Below are 20933 nucleotides of genomic sequence, written 5' to 3'. Positions count from 1 at the left end.
CAATTTTTTTCTCGCGTACCAATTATAACCTAAAATCTTAAACTGTTTTATAAAAAGTATTGGTTCAATTTTTTTAAAAAAAAAATAAGTATAGCTACTAGTATTGAGACTCGCTGATGTCATGTTTGATTTTTGTTATTTAGCGTCGCTTTTCTACCAATTTTGGCTAATAGCGAAGATGAGGACGAATGACAATATGATGAAATTGATGAAGGAACACTCACAAATATCACCGGCCAGGATTCGAACACGAATCCCCTGGCGTTGTAGCGCTCAGTGCTAACCTCTCAGCCACGGAGGTCGGCTCTGATATCAGGTGACCTACAGGAGAGAATATTATTTTCCTTTCAACAAAAGTAATACATGTATACTTGAGGGCAGATTAAGTAACTAAATACTGTAGATGTGCATTGTTAATAAATTGGAAGAGCTTTCCTAGTTTGTTCATTCTGTGCTGGTGAAAATGAATGTCATACCCTCCTGTGATATTTTTACTGCCAATTCCTGCATTGTAAACCCCACGTCATGATTTTGCTGAAAATGTTCATGGTAACCACACACTTGTATTTCTATATTTGAAAGACGGTCACAATTTCTGCAAGATTTCAATTCTCTCATAACTTAAGTTCTGCTTGTATAAAGCAAGTACCTAATAGTCCACTTCATTCTAAAGACCCTACTTTATCTTTATGTTCCCAGTTATAATGACATTTCAATACTGGGGACATTGAATGGGAGACTGTGCACTTGGATGACCGTACAGGAAAAGTCTTCAGAGTTGCTTTGGCAAGGCCTGGGATCCGTCGAGGTGCAATCCCATCTATTTTCTTTGGATGTCCATCATACCTGTCTTCTGGAAAGCAAAATGAAGAGGCGCAAAAATGACCAGAAAAGAAGAAAGAAAAGAGGGAGGCAGAAGCTTTAGAAGAGCAATTGCATACAGAATAGGGACCAAAAAAAAGAGTATGACGCAACTCCCACATTTTCAATCTTAAGTGAACTGAAGGGTCGGATCAGCAAAATCCATCTTTCTTCACAGTGAGATATTTTGCAAGAGGAAAGCTGCATTATTTTCATATCCCTCAACCTCAGCCAATGCCGACAGTTGGGTGGTGCGCAGTACAACGTATCTCTCCATCATATTTTTGAGACGGAACAAACAAAAACTGTGTCTTGCCAGCAGAATGAAGTTCAAACTGAAGTCACTAAAATATGGTGACATCTTTGCAAATCAAATTACGAGTATGGTACATCTGAATTTACCCTGGCAGTTACAGACTTGGCTGTTTCAGAGTTCGAAAATTCGTGCTGCGGATATTGTGGAAGCGAAGAGAGATCTTCCTATTTTGATTTACCTAGCAGGCTACTGCTCTTACATTACAAGAAAAATGTTGAAGTGCGATGACTGTAGCAACATTCTAGTTTTGGACAAGATTATGCAAGATATTCCAAATGATTCATTGGATTTTATAAAAAGTTCGGATAGAGGTGGATTGTTGTGTCCTTCAGAGGTGGTTGTGGATATTGTGCTGATCAGTTATGTTGTCAAAAACTGATAAGCCGTGAATATGAAGTGGAATTCTTGAAAGCAGCAAACCAACGGGAAGTGACATTCAATTTGAATCTTGTGAAGTTGAAAGAAGATGAAGATAAGTGGTTGGTGAGCTGCAATAATGGACAAGAATGCGAAAACGTTTTGAGAATAATTTTGTGGTCCTCGACAAATGCTTTGTTAAATAAGTACTAAAAGAGTAAATAACTTTGTTGAAGGCCGACACAAAAGAAGAAAACTCTCCACACTCTAAACTATTTTGCTGTTTGCATTATTCATTTGTCGAAAAAATTGGGTGTTTGTACTACAAAGTGCTATCGGAAAGAAAATTAAAGGATAATAATATTGAAAATGCTAGCGATGTGTCTAAGAGTTTATTAATTGGTTAGGCAACTTGACCAAGTTCCTGTCAACGTAACAGGAGGTGATTAACTTATTCTATTTGTTATATACTTTTCTTACAAAAACTGTAACGAGTTTTATGTAAAACTTAAGAATATTACGTATAATATTTCATAAATACAAGCATTTTTTAGAAAAAAAAATCCACCAGAAAGTTTGTAACGATTTTCAACATGAATTTGGGTTATAATAGGGATTTTTTGTGGTAGCTATAGTCGCTTCTTGAACGAAAATGTTGATGTAAATATTCATTTTTTTATCCTTCTATCTCTTCTAACTATATTTATGTGAGGGTAAATGTTAAAATGTGACTTCCTCTGAGATTCCAGTCATTCAAAAAAAGAAACAAACGAACTTAAATTCTCTACGATGAAATATTGTCTTCCTTTTAGAGCGTTAAGATGATCGCCTCCAGATGATGACGTCATAACTGAGCGCTGCGGCCTGAGCCTCTAAGATGGTCTTGGTATACTCCGTATACGGGCCGCAACCTGATGACGTCAAAAGATTAGTCGTGTGTTTTGGCGAAATACATGTATTTGAATGAGAGATTTGTACGATAAAGAGTTCCTGTAAATCTATTCACTTAAAAGTGTTACCGGTTATCAGTAGGACATTTAAGGGAGACTTGAGCCCCTCCCCCACTTCATGCCCTCCAATGTCTTGGAAGTAGTTCGTATAATATTAATCTGGTACGTCTGCAATTCAATACTAGATTTTGGTAAAGTTATTAATCAAGAAAAAAATTGTTGACATAAGGACTGAAGTGAAATCGCAAACATTGGTTGTTGACACAATAATACGTAATGTGATGCTTACAGAAACATCGAAGGCTACTAGAGCAGATCAATCCGACGACTCTTCTTTGAAAATAGTTGTATGATGCTGTGGTCCCGGGTTCGAATCCTGGCTTGGGCATGGACGTTTGTGATGTCTATTCGTCAATTTCATCATATCATCACTCATCCCCATCTTCGCAAATTAGCCAAAAGTGGCACCAGCGAAGCAAAATCAATCAAATCAAATCAAAAAAGTTCTATGATGCTGTCATAAAGTGAAGTTTTTTTATTTGAATTTGAATTTTTGGGTGCGTCATGGTAATGGTACATGTTATCCACATCTGAATTCCACACGTTTTTTTTTTCACCCGAAAATAGAGTACATGGCCAACAAAAGAGTTTCGACAACTGCGCACATCCACATAACCACGGATAGTCGATATACCACGAAACATTGAAATGTCGGTCATATCCAGCAGACGACTTGTTTTTTAAATCGTTCAAAATCGGCTTTGACCTCCCTTTTGCCACAATTTCGATTTTTTCTGCAAAAGAACGAACCGAAATATTGCTTCAAAATATCTTCTATCGGACGATTACACACTGTTCAGATAGGATGAACCCGCCACCTCGGAACTCGGAGCAAGCTCCATTCCGCTTGTTAATTAATTGACAATGCCCGAAAACAACATAAAGACGAAAGACACCACTCACAAAACTCGCACTGCACAGTCCCTCCCACAAACCGTTGTTTACTTTGGAACACGTGAAGCACCCTCCTTGCCCCCTCCCCTCTCAGCATCGGCCCTTCCCCAATATTTCCTTCGGAACCTGCAAGAAGTCCAGTTCTACTACTGTTGCCATCTTAGTTCTTTTGAAACCAGATTTGCCCAAATCGCGAAACTTTTCGTTTCAAATAAGACGTATGTAGAGTAGATGTAGTCTTCATCTGTTTCCTAGCTACTCCCACTCCCATGTTTCGCTAAATCCGCTGAAATCTCATTTCTGACACCACTACTATTTCGTATATTTTACGTTCCTTGCTACCTTTAAGGCTTTCGCTTTATAGGATAATCGTAATCGTGACTATGAGGATGCGTGTTGAATTATTGGAATAAAATTATTATTTGTTATAATTATGTAAGTAAAATAATAACAACGAACATTGAAATAACAATTTCTTGCTGAGGATTCGAACCTGCGACACCTGACACTTCAGAGCGTGCTAAGATAACAATCGGGAAATTATGCTTGTAAGTAATGTTTTCACAGAAAAACAGTTCTACCACCTCAAAAACATTGCTTCAATCCGAAATTATCGCATTCCTGCGACAACGTATGTCAATCTCAATCGACCCTTTCAACAATTATCACAAATTCCTGTAACCGAAATAATAATATATATGTAAAATATAGATTTTTAGGTTGACATTTTTAGAAGGACAGCGGACCCCTTGATCATACCCATCCCTCTCCTCTCCTTCTCGTCCATGATGTCGAAGAAGGACAAAGAGGACTTTCGTAATCGCTGATATTTAGTGTAAATACAAAATATCACTTGGTAGTTTGCTTTTCCCCCAGTGTGATTTGATTTGGCGATTTAAGTCCACTTCATGCACAGTAATGCTAATCGGGACAGTTTAAAGTTGGATCCGAACCACTTGTGCCTCCACCGGGTATCGAAACCGGGATCCCTTGATTATAAGGCGGCGACGCTATCACTGCGCCATCGTTCCCCAGTGTGACTGGACACCTTCAGAGTAAGATAGACCCGATTAGGCGACTTAGCTCTTTTCTGTCAATTGAATATGGCAACACTGGTCTGTATCCGGTAAGGATCACCGGCAACTGCGCCGGCTAAACAGGCATGCCAAAAACCCGCCTCCTCCTCCCGCGGTCAGTCTTTGCCGCAACGCGAAGTCTTTCTTGCTTGGGCTCAGGGCCCTTTCCTCAAGTTGCCTAAGGAGGGTACCGGATCAGTCCTCCTCTTCGCTTTTGCCGGTGTCAGAAAAAATGTCAGTCTGCAATGTTTACTTAACAACAATATTACTAGTTTATGTACGTAATAATATTTTAAGACAGGTTCTTCAATTCTTTATATTTTGGTGTTACCTGCGGTAACAGCGGCTACATGCACGCCACGCCTCTGTTGTATGTACAACATTTAATTAGACGTTAGTAAAAATAAGTCTGCGTTCAATCAGTGCGATGTGTACGACATTTAGGAATTTGTGAACATAGATGAATGGTAATGTTAATTACATGAATGCCGACTTTGTAACTATTATATTACTTTATTTACCACGTAAAAATGTTGATTGTTATTTATATGTCCGTTGTCTGAAATTGTGAAGTTTAAGTGCAAGACTCACGTCAAAGAGAATAGGATTACAAGAGAGAAAAATCTCCCTATCCCTACAATGGAAACATTTTAGCAGACGGCTTGAGATGACGTCAGAAATTTTGAAACAGACTGTCCAATGAGGAACAGGCAGGTGAAATTGTGCTGCCGCCGCCGTCTAGGTAATGAACTACGTTGGTTGCCATAGCAACGCAGGCAAGCTATATGCAGAATCTTTCGTGTTGCGCAAAATATTAAAGGACTGAAATATGTTGTTCAATTATTATAATCAATTAATTGTCTATACTTTAAGAAGGTTATACTTATGTATTTTGATAATAGTTATCAGTAGGGCTAGGATTTTTCATGACATAGCATTTTTTTTTAGGGTAAGGATGATGTGTTCCCTAAACATGTAGAAATTCATGTTATGAAGAAACTAATTAAATTAAGGTGCTTTTTAAGGGCATATTTGGCCATTTCTACATGATCACGGTTTTCATGTTTAAAACAAAAGTGTTTAAAACACACGGCTTTGTTTTTTTTACAAATGTTTTAAACGTTTAAAACAATGTGTTTTAATCGAGAAATACCGAATGGTCATTTAAAAAAGTCGTCAATTCTCGACGTTTCCTGCATTGTAAATGTCTGGAACTTATCGGAAATTGTTGCAGTATGGTAAACCTTATCTCCAATGGGAATTAAACTTTCCTTGCCGCCACTGTACTCAAAAAAGTGAGTATTTTTTCTTTAACGACTTTAACTATCATTTACTGGGAAAAGGTTGAATTTCTTTTGTTTAAAAGATGTTTTTTTAACTCATGTTTAAAACAAAAAAAAACATGTTTTAAACACAAAAAAGAAAAAAATCAATTTTTGCCAACTCTGCAACCAAACCACGGGAACTTGTGCATCCAAATATTTACCAGATTTATAGAGAATTAAACATTTATCACATTAGAAACGGGAATTGAGTTTCGAAAGTTGGAAAGCTTATTTAATACGAAACTGTAATCTTACAAGCTCTTTCCTCAACCATCTGTACGTAAACTTTTACAAAATTATCTTGCATACATAACTTGGACAGTAAGTTCTCATTCCACTGCAATTTAATATCAATTATATACTAACGACAATAATTCTTTACGAACTTACAGTAAGTTCCAAATGTAGGATGAAATTTTATCTAAGTTTATATCGCCTTTTTTCCATTGGTAATTTGAAAAATAAAGGTACTTCATGCAGAAAGGTAAAAATTGGATTTTATTTTTATCAATATTATTTACGTATTTTCCAATGTCATATAACATTTGAAACGTTCTTCAGATGAAAGCAACGTTCTGAACGACTAAGAGAGGGCTATTCACTCGGAAAACGAAATATTATATTCTTACAATGCAGGGCCTCCCCGATGGCGCAGTGGTAGCATAGATGGTGGTAGCTTCGTCGCCTTGTAATCAAGGGGTTCTGGGTTCGATTCCCCGTGGAGGCACATAGTGGTACGGATCCCACTTTAAACTGTAGATCCAGTCCCGATTAGCCTTACTGTGCATAAAGTGGACTTAAAACACCAAATCAATCCAATCTTACAATGCACTTTGTTAAATGTTAATGGACTATACTCGACTAATCCTGTGACGTCACGAAAGCTGGTTTTTAAAATTTCCCGTTCCAATCAAGAAATTTCCCTCCCGTCTGTCGCATGTTCTCGAGCTTTCGAAACAAAGAGAAAAAAGAAAAAGGTGTGTTACTGTGTGTGCATGGTCGAGTCTGTGCAAACATGGCGAATCTTGTGAGGTCGCTAAAGTTTGTTCGGTTTTTCACGGGATGGGCAAGGAATTTGACGCTTAATTCAGTAAGAAATGGAGGAAATAACGTTTTGCTGCAGCAAAGGCTTTATTCAAACAATGTTTTGAGTAGGTAAGTAGAAGAGTTCCAACGGTACACAAGTTAACGTAATTTACTTGGTAGACTAAGGGCACGAGGTATAAACCTACCGGTAAAATTCAACGCAGTATTAGTTTAGAATGATTTTGAAGTTAGAATAATGTTGCAGAGGAAGAGAATATTTGAAAGAAGAAGCATGATACATTACAGAATTAATTTAATGATGTGTATTCAGTGATATATCCATACACATCCAAAATTTCGGCAACACTCCCTAAATTTTTTAAATAAAGGCACAATTTATGTTCAATTTGGCTCTGAATTTAACATTTCTGGAGACCGGATTTGGGGCCGTTTGGCCAATGTACTCTCTCGAGAATTATGTCGAAATTTGGTAACAGTTCGTTAAATGGGAGACACTTGAAAATCTGATATTTTGTGTTTCTCATCCTTCTTTCTTCCGAATTGTGTATTGCGGAACATAGTTCAAGGTGCCATTATGCTTTTTACACGAAAGCAAACACAATTTTTCACATAGAGTGTAGTTTTTGTTATTCCTTCCCTAAGACAATGTAACGGGCACACGTTGACTACCGTTGTCGGCATGCTATGTTTCCAAACTTATTCAACGAAAAATACATAAAATCGTTTTCGTCACATGTGCAAATTGCACATTATGCACGGGTAGCTGACGGATAGCCCCATGAACCATTTCCGATAAGGTTAGGTTAATCAAGCATAGTTATAAAGAAAGGGGTTGGAAGCACTAACAAGGGGTTACATCATCAAATGTATGGAGCATCCAGTTCACGTAGGAAAGCAATTGCAATTGTGTGTCGGTGAGATATTTCTCTTGCAAAATTACATGATTTCCCGGTTAAATAGATTCCATTTTGAAAGAAAATACCTCGACGAACGTTCGGAACCTTAGAGAAACTCATTTCCGTAAGTCGTTTTGGTACTAGTTTACTATCCTTCGGACAGATTTCTTCGGTACTACTTTACTATACCGGAGACACCTATCAATGATTTATTTTGCAATTTTTTACGTTGTTAACATACTATTCAGCATTGCGGAACATTTCTTTAGGTGAAATAATGAATTTCTAACAAAAACAATGTCTATTTCTTACGATAACGAGTACTTACTGTTGTTCCTTATTTCCCACAATCCTTCCACGGGCAGCCCAAAAATTCACGATAGCCCCATGAACCATCACGGGGACGAGGTATGCCTACTAGGTTAGGTTAAGACTGTTAGGTTAGGTTCCATTAGCACTCCTTTCGTTCAATTTAGCATATACGGACAATACGGGAGCGTATTGTGCTCTCGTGCAGAAAGCAAATGGCAGCAGAAGCAATAGCGCATCGGAAATAGATTTTCGTAGAAAACCACATGCATTCGCGTTAAAATGGATCGAAAATACATTCCCGAACATCAGCAACGCTACAGAAAATGATTTGCGTAAGTACTTTCTCCTGTAAATTTGAAGAAATCCGTCTCCGGTATAGTAATGTGTTACCATTTCTCCATTTCTACAGATGAAACTACTTACCGTAGTAAGTTCCTGTAGTATTGTCTAACATCGGGAAGGTGTTTTGTGTGAAATTCAGGTAAGTTTTTCATATCCTATAAACTGATTTCTTCAAATTTTAAAGTTTGGGGCTCATTTGAGGGCAGGTGACTCCGGCCAATTTCTAACATGCCTTCAACAGGGAGTCTATAGAAAAAGCTGGGTAGCGGAGGCGGGGCTGCATTAGCAGTTGGGGGCAGTAGGTCAATTACTTTGGCGGTATAATTTAACAATACAGGGAATTTCTCCAATTTGTTTGAATTTTCGGTTACTTACTAATTTGGGTCTCCTAATCACGAATCTGCACTTAAAATTTGGCGCTTATTTGGGGGCAGGTGAATCCGGCCACTTTCTAACATGCCCTTAACAGGGAGTCTATAGATATAGGCGGGAAGCCGGAGCGGAGCGGAGGCGGGGCCGCGATAGCGGTTGGGGGCGGTAGGTCGATTACCCCAGGGGCGGAGCCCGGAACCGGCGGGAAATTCGGAAATCGAGGGTGTGGAAATAAGAACTTAATTTCGATTATTTTGCTATTTCCATGTGTGAGCGCCAAATTTTGACTGCAGATTCGTGATTAGGGGGCCAAAATTAGTGAGTATGCCGAATTTCAAACAAAATGGAGAAATTCCCTGTATTGTAAAATCGCTCCACTTTGGCTGTACTTCCGGCCATGAAGCTGGACTTCAACTCAAATAAGTGTGCCACTTTTTGTGAACAGAAGTTTACCTGACTTCGCCATTTCACTGACAATAGTTAAAACTATTCTAAAAAACTTCACAATGAAAGTCTGAATCTAGCAGATAAGTACACTTTCACCTCAACAGGCATGCAGCTTGCAATGTGTTTGTTATTGCTTAAGCCCAGATCGCATTGTTGCAACAATCGATGCAACATACTCCCAACACTTTAGAGGGAAGGTAAGGTAGAAGGCACCTGTTCTTTAAGAAAGGAAATATGAGCTGAAAAATGATAAATAGGGAAGTCAAAACCATGTAATCTTGTTGGTGTCCTTGTTGAAAGATAGAAAAAGGTATTCCCTTTAAAATCCAGTCTCTAATAAACAACATTACCTTCCCCCCAAGAGATAGAAATATCTAGTAAATCCTTTCATGCAGCTAAGTAAAACTGTATATTTTTACATTCTAGAAACTTTTAATATTGTCTTGGAAACACTGGAAAAGAAAGAAAAATTGTAGAGTTTTAGCTTACTTTCCTCAAATATGTTCATGCATTTGAATTTTGAATAGTATTTACAATTTGGGTTTGACTTTACGATTTGCAGGAATCTTGCCACCCATCAAGCCCCTGCTACAACACAGAGCAATGCCCTGGAGCAAAGCTTGCAGCGCCTGGATGAGGATGCCAGGCGTTCAGGTCGAATCTCTCTCAGTGAGCTGGAGGATATACTGGAAGAAATAAGACAAACAGGTAAAGTACTTTTTTTATGTTATCCATCAATAAATTTTCATCCTCTGCTACCCACGTCGCAGAGATATTGCACTCGTGCAGGTGTTTTTTTTTTTTTTTTTTTACACAAAGAGTACTTAAGACATTAAAAGATTCTCATGGAACCAGTTCAGTTTCAGCCAGTAACCTAGTTAACGTAAGTGATTTCATTATGAATCGTTTGCGAGTAATGTAATTGTACCTTTCATTGTTCTCTCCAGGTTCTGCCACAAGTTCACAGTCTTTGCTTATGATTCGGTGCTGTGGGAATCTAGTGCCAGAAGAACACCCGGAAATTAGGACTGGACTGGTGCAGCAAATATGGAACACACTGGAAAAGCTTGGTAAGGTTTAGCATTGAAGGAAATATTTTCTGCTTGTGATCTGTTTCTGAATGTGTGTTGCTTGTCAACTTCTCCACAAATTAATCCAGTGCTGCCAAACTTACTCTTTACTTTAGTACAAGGTATGCGCTGAAAGTAATGAGCCAAGTGATATTACTCAAAACCAGAAACCACTATTTTTATTCTACCTATGGTAATACTTAATTTGAACCTTGTTGTTACTTTTTCACATAATATCCAGATCGGTCCACACATTTACACCACTGTAATGGCAGCTGGAAAATGACACTTGTCAAACTTGCACCCTAAGTGATGTTCTTCAACAGATCAAACAAGTGAAAGTCTGTGATGTAGGGAGGGAGCACCCAGTCATGTGGGGATGGGTGTTGTCATGTTGCAAAAAGACATTGTGCTTGTGTTAACCAAGAGTCTTTATGATGTCTTGTATAGCACTGTGTCCAATGTTCAGATAATGTACAGTTATCCTCGTGTCACTTTGGATAAGCTCATCAATTCAGTCCGTGTTGTGTTGCTGCACGTTCAGTCTGCCACTACGAGACTTATCAACAATGTCTGTTACCATCTCCAAAATGTTTCACCCAACTTTCCACTGTATTGTAGCCCATGCAGGCATCTCCATAGAAGTTCTGTAAACGTTGATGAACTTCTGTAGCCCCAATGCTTTCACTAACAAGAAATTTCATGAGAGCACATTGACGAAACGAACTGTCTGTAGATGCCTTTTTTCTCCCATCGACAACACAGACAGTGAAAGTGTGTATGCACCAGCATGTGGTTCTTGCAGGGGACAACAGATGGCCGTACCTGCCATATGTGTGGTTTCAACCGAATTAGTCAAGGCCTGAGAATAAATGGTCAAATAATCTTGCATGTTACTTAATGTTGTACACCATGTCACTAAATTTAATAAAGTTTTAAAGAAATTTAAAGAACCTTTTTCTAAGGTACACGTTTACAGGGCATCATTAAAATGTGGTCTGCAGACCATAAAAACATGTAGTGGACAACAGAACAATTTGTCTCGGTACAATTTTTGTCGTTGATACATCGTTTCAGTACTACAAACGTCCATAGAATTTGATATGCTGCCTGTTTGCTGGCAATCCAAAATAACATTGATCGCATCTGTGAAGTTTCTTAACTGTCGTGAAATGGCATGTGTCATATTCTGGGGAAAATGATAAAACTACCAACCACATTATATATTGTAAAGCATAGTGTGGATATGATATGAAAAATAGTGAAAAAGCAAATAAGGTATTCGGGAACTGGTGGAAATTCAGTGAGAAGGGAAAGAAATAAAATCTTCCTTCAAGCATGTTCAATGGTGGAACCAGAAATTGCTGTCAGGGGTGCCTTCCGAATAGGCTAATTAAGGACCAGATAATTATGAATTCAAAACCGTAAAATGTGTACTTGTATATGCATTAAAAATTAAAATATGTACTTAAACCATTTAACAACTTCTTATTACCAGCATTTCATCATCTTTTTTGAAGAAACATACAAAATGAAATTGCTCTAGCCAGACCAACCAACAGAAAGATATCTGAATGCAGTATTTTACATATTCTTGTTACCTTTCCAATATACGGTCCTCTTAACAATAAGGAACAATAAATGTGTTTCAAATTTTAAAATATTAAATTTCTTCTGTTATCGCGTAACAGGGCTTTGTATTGATTAAATGATCTTTCCAATTCACGTCAAGCAATGGTGCATATTTAAACTTGCACAAATCTTCTGTTGTGAACTCAATTTCAAGCTGTCAAGAGTTATTGCCTCTACTTAATACTTGTATTCATCGTGTAAGGAAGTTTGAAATGCAAGTTTCTAGGCACTATTTGGCCTCAAATGCCAACATTTATTTGATATAAAATTGTTATTTTAAAGGAAATATAATTACATAATTATCCTTACGTTACTAATAATTAAATGCACTATAGTCATTTAGGAAAAAGGTTTAAAAGCAGCAACATATTGAGATTGCTATCCTTAGAATCTTGACGTTACAATTAAGTAACCCTTGCCTGGATTTTGAAAAGTAGTGTATGTTATAGGGATGGGATGGATTATCGTTACGCTTGTCAGTATCAGCCGATGTAAGCATATTGATGTATCTGTTTGTTGGTAAAATTACCGATATTTTACCAATCCATTATGTATATAAATATCTTAATTTATATACATAATTGATTGCATATAATAATTTATAATAATAATATAATAATATATAATATATAATAATTGCATATAATAATTTAATTTAATTTCATGTCCTACTTTATAAAAAAATAAGTGTGTTTACTCTTAGTTTATTGTAGTCTGGAATGTATTGCATAGTTGTTTGTGCTGTTACTGATAGAGCAAGACCACTCCAGAGCAAGAATGAGTTACTTTTAATCCAATCTTGTATTAATTAATAAATGTTGTAAGTTCACATTTCGAATCAGGTAGCACACGTAGTTGGATTTGTGACCTTCTTAGTCTGTATTTGAACAAAAAGAAAAAAGGAGCTGGCATTTGAATTATTTTTAATTTTGTCTACTCCTGGGTATCTGTAAAATTTCATATCGGTCCATCCCTAGTATGTAGCATGCCCTATATTAACGTGTTTTTTTGCAACCATCAGGAATCCCTATGGACGTGAGCCATTACAATGCCCTTTTGAGGGTGTACCTGGAGAACGAGCACAAATTTTCGCCCATGGAGTTTCTCTCGGAGCTGGAGAGGAAGGGGGTGGAACCAAACAGGGTGACCTACCAGCGGCTGATTTCCAGGTACTGCCAGGAGGGGAACATAAAGGGTGCCACTGGCATCCTGGAGCTCATGAAGGAGAAGCAGCTGCCGATCAACGAGAACGTATTCAATGCTCTGGTCATGGGTCACTCGCGGTCCAAGTGAGTATTGGGAACCTTATTTTTAGGAATGCATAGGGAACATGCCACTTGTTAAATAAGGTTTACTCTAATCTGATGGTTTTCTCAATGCTGCATATTGTGTTGTCTTGGGATTGTTAGTTGCACATGTACTAGTGATGGGAAATGTTCCTTTTGTGGATTCGATTCCTTTCGTTCCACTGGAAGTCGGTCCGACTCCGGCCGTATCATTCCAGTTTCACCATGAATTTGTTCCTTTTTGGAATCATGATTGCTGGAATAATTTCCTCTCTTTCCGCCGAGGTTCATGTTTCATTCCTCCTTAAGCGGCCCCGGCGCTCACCCAGCGTCGAATGACATGGGTACCTGGAGGAAACCCTGGGGGGTAAAGGCGGTCAGGGGCATGATGCTGATCACATCACCCCAACTCATGACCGGATCAAGAAAGTGTGGGGCGTTACCCCCACACCCCCTATACGCCTTCATGGCGTGGTGCTAAGCACAGGGGAGCACTTTACTTTTTACCTTTTTGCCAGGAATGGGGGGGGGGGGGATTGAAAATAATGTAGGATGGAGTTTTGTGCTGACGATGACCTGGTAATATATGTGTGTGTGTTAATTATACGTGGCTAAAGGGTGGGCCCATTCAATGTTGTTTTGCAGCATTTTACACTTCGCGGCTGCACTTCTCAACGATGTGAAATTATACTTTACTTTGAAAGGAGAAAATTATCATCATGCATTTTATTCCCATTTATTATTGATATTAGCTATAACAAATAGTAGTCACACTAATAAAGCTTTAGAAAAATATGCCATGTGGTAAAACAAAATCTCTCAAAGAGGCCGATTGCGTGTAATTGATTCATCGACGTAAATATATCAATACCGGATTTTCAAAAATATAAGTTTCTTTTATGTCTACAACAAGAATGGTTCATAACTGGTATTTTCTTTTTACCTTATATCTATTCTTGATAAAGGTTGTGTAATGAGAGGGAAAGGGGTGAGAAAAATGAAACCGTTGAATGTAATTAATAAATTAAATTGTTATGGATTCCAATGATTAATGCACTCTTCTCTCAATGTAAATGTATTTTTATTAACTTCAGATACATAGTTACGTCCTTTTCTTTTTAGAATTCGATGTTCTTATGATTCAGATTTCGGCGAACATTTTATTTTACAAAGTGCAGGTGTATTTCAAACACACCCGCACCCTCGCCTCTCTCCAGGCTTTTTGGTCAGAACGAAATCTCGGAACGATTCATTCCGTTTCCAATAACTCGTACCAAGGCTCATGGACTAGTTCTTCAAATGTACAGTCACCCTATTGGGGAGCTTGGAGCGAGTTAAACCAGACCACGGTGCTTCGGAATGGACAAAATACAACTTTCCTCCCCCCCCCCCCTCTTCCCTCTCCTCGGAGTGCTTTTTCAATGCTGGGAAAGTAAGGGAACAAATGGATAAGAGAAGCCGCTTGTAGAAGTTCCTTGCATGTGTTGACAAAGGCGCAGGCACAGTAACTCAAAACAAAACTGGATTCGATTCCAGCTGATTTCCGGAATCGGAACGACCCATCACTAACATGTAATGAATGCTTTTCCACACACTGGAGGGGGATGCAGAGCTTGTGCCTACCTAAATGGTAGGCATTCTTGCCTTTCTTCATATAGCAGGGTGGCTACTCACCGGGAATTTCTTGTATACAATCTGTGTGAATTTTTCTCTGTAGATGTGGTTTTACAGTTTAGCTTTTATTTGTATCGAGGAAGGAAAAAAAAGGTGCTTGGAAAATAAAACATAATTCATACTGTTTACTTTGTTAATGCCCTTTTGCAATACAATCTGTTAGACAGATGGAAGATTAATGGAGATATAAGATATCTTGAAGTTGATTAGGTAAATTTGAGTTTGAACCTTGTAGAATTAACAATTTTTCATAGATTGGCATATTCCGTAACATTTGTGACTTGTGTTTGAAGATGTATTTCGGGCCTCCAGGGGAAATTGCAAATGTAATCTCTGCACCTTAAATTAAATTGTTTAACTGTGTATACTATATGTACTGTTTAATTAAATTTAGAATTTTTGGATAGGAGAGAGATTAGGATTACACAGATCCTTTATATTTTTAATACATTTGTGTGTGGGGGAGGGGTGGAAATATGTAAGGTTGAAGTCGAGAAAACATCTGCTTGTACCCTTGAATTTTTGGAAAGTTCGCCTTAGAAACTGGGAATTATACTTGAATTTTGTCATGGTCCTAGAGTAGCCACCCTGTAATGTGAGTAGAATACAGTGGATTTTATGTTCCCGGACTTTACATTCTCCCGCATTATACATCCAGTGTTAATCATCCCAGTGTAGCAAAATGTTGTAAACTTTTCCTCAATTTTACGTTTGCGTGCATTTTAAGTTTTTTCACCTTGGTACTCTGAAAAACGTAAAATGAGGTTCCACTGTATTACCGGTAATTAGAGAAGAAAATGTTGAATATATATTTGAGGAAAGGAGGTTGATAGATAGTTATCTGGAATAATATGTTACTAAATTTTACTATATTTATTAGAGGCATGCATATTTTGTTTTTGATGGAAACACGAAATGTGAAATAACACATTGTCATGTTAATTTTTCATGTTTTTGAAAGGAGTGAGGTGCATTTTCGTACCATATTTTGTCACGAAATGATGCGACATGAACTGCAAAATAAATAAACCCTTAAACATGAAATGCAGTGTTTATTTACTGACACGTCATCTTCTGATGTCTTAATTATCCAGAAAATTGATTAATTCTGCTGTAAATATTTGAGAAGCAAAAATTAACTCCTTTGAACAGGAATAAATTTAATACTCTGATAACTACATAAAATGTGCTATTACAGTACGGACGTGATAAGAAGCGGCGTGCAATCAGAACGCAGAACGGCAGAACGTGACCAAATTCTGTCTCCTCGTTGGCTGCCATGTGGCTGGGGGGTTTCTGCATTGCCACGTTCGCACAAACACACGGACAGGCTAGTAAGCTGTTGGCAAGCTCGAAAATTCTGGCAAGCATGAAACATTTTCTCTTCCTGCTGTACACAGCAACCGAAAACCTTCACTGAAAGAACCTTTGTTGTGTTTTTATTATGGTACATTGCAAGCATCAGCTACCGGCATCTTTTTACTTATGTTGTATCGTATCACAATTACCAACAAAAGAAAATGCGTCTTCTGTTATGAACAACACTGGCAAATCGCTCTCCTTTGATTTCATGCCACCTCTCTTTGCCTTCTTTGTCACGCCGCAATTGTTGAAGCTTCAGAACGTACAAATGAAATGTATTTCTTGAAAATTAGGGCAAATTACGTACAACTTCGTTTCGTTAAAACGTTTTTAAATTATATTTTGAGGAACCTACAAAAATTCACCTCCAAAACAGAATTTTACAGAACTGAGTTACTGTATTACGGAGAAGAATTTATCAAGAACAAATCAATTGTGTGTGAATTGATTGATTGAGTTGGTGTTTTAAAGTCCACTTTATGCACACTACAGCTAATCTGGAATGGACCTACACTTGGAAGTGGGATCCAAACCACTATGTGCCTCGACAGGGTATCAAATCCAGGACTACTTGATTACAAGGCGACAACACTTACAACATCGGGGAGGCACATGTGGGTGTGTGAAGTGAGATAATTTGGGAGCTATATGAGAATACCAGCTCTGGCAATACAGAGTTCAATAAATTACAACGAAACGCTTGGCAATTGCTCGATTTCTTTAACATTAATGATACATTTGGTACATGTGTTATTAATGCTTTGAGCTACCTGTATGTAAAAACATAAAAAAATAATGAAAGAACAGAAGTAGTAGTTAAAGAATCAGTTGTTTTTGCTTACCGGCTACCATTGCAGTGGCGCTATCCCAAGATCATCTTCATTGTTGGTTGGTAAAGGAACATCTTCATCTGAGCTACTACTGTCACTGTTGTCTTCCCGCCCAAGTGAAATTACAAAATCCTCCATTTGCTGCTCTTCAACTCCCTCCTTTTCCCATGCTTCGGAAATAATCTTCCTTGTGTGTTCTATAGCCGAACGCCACCTATCTGCTGTCACATCCCCGATAGCCTGTTCTGTCAATTGCAAAATTTTAGACGGTGTAAAAGGTGGCAAAATGGTTCCTCTATGCTACCAGTCCTTTGACCTGTGCCCAAATAATTTCGATTGCATTGTACATACAATGATAAGGCGGGAGACGGACCACCGTATGTCCCGCTTCTTCTGCAAGCTTGTGTATTTGATGTATGGGGAACTGGGGTTTGTGTAACATAAGGAGCTGCAGTAGTTCAGCCTTCCTCATGTTTCTGTGGGCTCGCGAAAATCCTGAAGTAGGTCAATCCGGCAACAGCGCGTCGCTACCAGAGTGGGTGGTTCCACGCCGCTTGCTAGCACGTCCCGACTGTAGGAGGAAAAATTTTTATTTTTTGTAATAAGTATAGTTTTTGAATCAAGTTTAGGGTTTTATTCACCATTTTGACACCAACATGCTATTTTATGTAGATCCCAAAATCTTGATCTTTTATTTACCATAAAAATTGTGGCAGTCTAGGCTGGCTCTTTTCCTCCTAGGCCACTTGGTCAAAGCGGAACAATAGGTGAATAGGGAGCAAGCCATTCAGGGTTTGTTGCCCTGCTATACGTGCACGACACACAAACAAATGAAAAGTGTTATTGATTATTGAAATGCTGGGGGGGGGGGGAGATTGTATGAGAAAATAGATGTACGAATTTGGATTGTTAAACTGTAATTATGTGAATTGATATTTACATTGCGATCTGCTACACATGTTCATGTATTGCGGGAATGTCAAGTCCACCACTTCCTTTCCAATCTTGGGTAAACTTACTCCGATGTGTTGTCCACCAGCATCTGTGAGGATATCTGGTTGTCTCCTGCTGGCACTTTCCCAAGTGTCCGTAATGTCTGCCATTGTGGTGGGAACTCGGGCCAATGTTCATTTTGTCCCACTAGCCCCGGCGACGCAATGTTCTGCTTCCTAGGGGTGCCAAACCTGCCAAAATTCACAGTTCGGTGGGAATTTGATAAATGTTCAGTTTCTATTGGCTGTCTGAAGGGAAAGAGGTGGTTGCTGGGAGAATGGAAAATTTTGCTGACGCTGGAAAGGACAAAGGGCTAGGGATTTTGGAAGAGAAAGTGAACAAATATAGAGCTTCCCTTTTGTGGGCTCTCAAAAGGGGCAAGGCAACCTTTGCTTGGCTTCGCTGTGAAACAGACAAGGACTTTGTGTGTTCAATAATAATAATAACGAAAAAAATTATATAGATTGATATGATGTGATCATACGGGTACAATAAATATGTGCCTCTAATAATTGTGTTATTTGCACTATAATAGTTATTATTTTAAAAAAATAATGATTTGTTAAACATTAGTCAATACATTTCAAGTGTTACATGGAATCTTACTCTGATACTCACTTGATTCCCTCTCACTACCCATCAGTCAATTACCGTTCAGTTTTTCACATTATTACCTTCACATGTAAAGTTAATACTCTAAAACTTGAATTTGTAGACACACTAGCATAAAGTGGACTTTGACCAAGCTTTGACAGATTTTTATATCGGTACTTATCGATAAGGCCTAAGATGAAAATGTTTAGTTTCTTATAAGACTGTATTTTGATGATCATACAATACAGGTTCCCTTAAAGTCTCACCATGTTTCTTTGCAGTGACATGGAGAGTGCCCATGGCATCTTGGGCCTGATGCAGCAGACTGGGATTGAACCAAGTGCTGAGACCTACACGCAACTCTTATGTGGATATGCTAGCAAAGGGGACTTTGATGCTATTTGTAAGATAATGGACGAGTGTGAAAAGAAGGATATACACTTTCTCGATAGAGATTACATGGATATAATATATGCACTTTCAGTTAATAACCACACCGATTTTGTAGACCAAGTAAGTAGTGTTTTTATGTTAAATAATCAATGTTCTGTCCTAGAGACACATTACACAATTGCTTGAATCTCAGTTTAAACTGTAGATCCAGTACTGGTTAGCCTATCTAAGCATAAAGTGAACTGGAATCAAACTGTAACTTGTACTGCTTGTAATGTTCAGTCGTCATTGCCCTCCTATTTCTATTGCTACCTGACCTATTCTTTGTCTTTGCATTTGAACCCAAAAAAAAGGTCTGGTTTTTCTATTGTAGGCAGACAAAATTCTCACACACGCAAAAAATGCCATAACTGGAAAATTAAAAATAAAAAAAATTCTGGTTCTATTATGTTTAGTATTGCCTTCAAGGCCCCTGGATAAATAACTTTCCATCCATCCATTACCAGGTTCAGGTCATGAGTTATTGCATAAGAAAGATGTCAAAAGAAAACCTTTTTTATAAGGGCTGAGCTGATGATCAGAAAGCAGGCCCGTACCCAAGGGAGGGACCGTCCCCCTTCCCCCCCAAACTATGCAACCTTAAATATGAACATATAAGAAGCTACGAAAATAACATCTACAAATTTTCAAATTTGTAAAAATTTCAATTTTGTCCTTGCGTAAATGAATGTGTTTGTTGTGTAGAGAGGCAGGCTCCAGAAGTCTGCAGTCTGCAATATTGGGTAGTTTTAGTTTTATAACCATTGATGCGATTATGGGTCCAATTGCCATCCCACGCACGTTCACGCACACACACTTTTTTCCACTTTTGCTTCTCATTATGGCCTCTTAATACTAAGCTTTGTCTTCTAATACCTGGTGGAGGCACATTGTGGTTTCGATCGCACTTTAAACTGTAGGTCCAGTCCCGATTAGCCTACAAGTGCATAAAAGTGAACCTAAAACAAAATCTCGACCTCAAACTTGTCAAACAATAGAAGTAAATTGTCCTTGCCACTCCAGTTTTGGCACCCAATTTGCCGCTACAGGCTACCAGACGAAAATGTTTAGTTTCTTTTTGGTAAAAATAAGTGCTAATATGTATCATCTAATTAATTAATATATTATTTTCTATACAGAATAATGATAATTCAATGTTTAGGTATTAAATATGATAATAATATGACATGATAACTCTATGTTCTTTGCCACCAGGGGTTCTGGGTCAGAATTCAAATCTGGGCATAGGTGTTCTTTGTGAGTGAGTGCCTTCATCATTCCTCATCGTCGTGATTAGATAAACTTGGCAGAAAAGCCACGCAAAATAACCTAATTCAATCAAGCTTACATCATTTCTGATCTTAACTTCCTTCCACATTTTCGGATCTACCTCCTCCCCTTTAAAAATAATCCTGTGTACTGTCCTTATAACAACATGTACAAAATAAAGATAAAACACGAATGCAAGAGACACGTAAATATGAAATCTTAAAAATCATTATTAATAGAAAGTAAGAATTAATTAAAATCTAACACTTAATGAAAGCATTTCAATTATATTGTAATCTCTTCGCATAACATATATATTGGTTGGATATATAAACACATTTTTGTATCTGGCCCCTCCCTAAAAAAAGAAAATCCTGGGAACAGGCCTGTCAGAACGCATAGGTTGGATTTTATTTACCAATACCGGCCAATACTTCTTCGCTCTTCTGGTCTTGTGCAGGTTCTGCAAAAAAATGCCACGCAACACTTTTATGGAGTCTAATTATTGTGGAAATTCAAAGTTTCCATTTATTTTG

At 38.0% G+C, this 20933-nt stretch overlaps 1 protein-coding gene across 1 annotated transcript in view; it reads left to right on the top strand.

The window, feature by feature from the left end:
• The first annotated feature begins 6831 nt into the window (after nt 1-6831).
• bsf (bicoid stability factor) overlaps nt 6832-20933 on the top strand; it is a 76001-nt gene continuing 61899 nt past the window's right edge. The window contains exons 1-5 of the mRNA XM_083134301.1: nt 6832-6994; nt 9818-9963; nt 10203-10325; nt 12979-13246; nt 18978-19209. Of these exons, the coding sequence (XP_082990427.1) occupies nt 6855-6994; nt 9818-9963; nt 10203-10325; nt 12979-13246; nt 18978-19209 (909 nt within the window). The 5' untranslated portion in view covers nt 6832-6854. The remainder of the gene's footprint in view (nt 6995-9817; nt 9964-10202; nt 10326-12978; nt 13247-18977; nt 19210-20933) is intronic.

The sequence above is a fragment of the Lepisma saccharinum genome, chromosome 13 (genome assembly GCF_977018435.1).
Source record: "Lepisma saccharinum chromosome 13, izLepSacc3.1, whole genome shotgun sequence".
Classification (NCBI taxonomy): Eukaryota; Metazoa; Arthropoda; class Insecta; order Zygentoma; family Lepismatidae; genus Lepisma; species Lepisma saccharinum.
The sequence above is the reverse complement of the archived record's forward strand: the minus strand, read 5'-3'. Positions and strand labels throughout refer to the sequence as shown.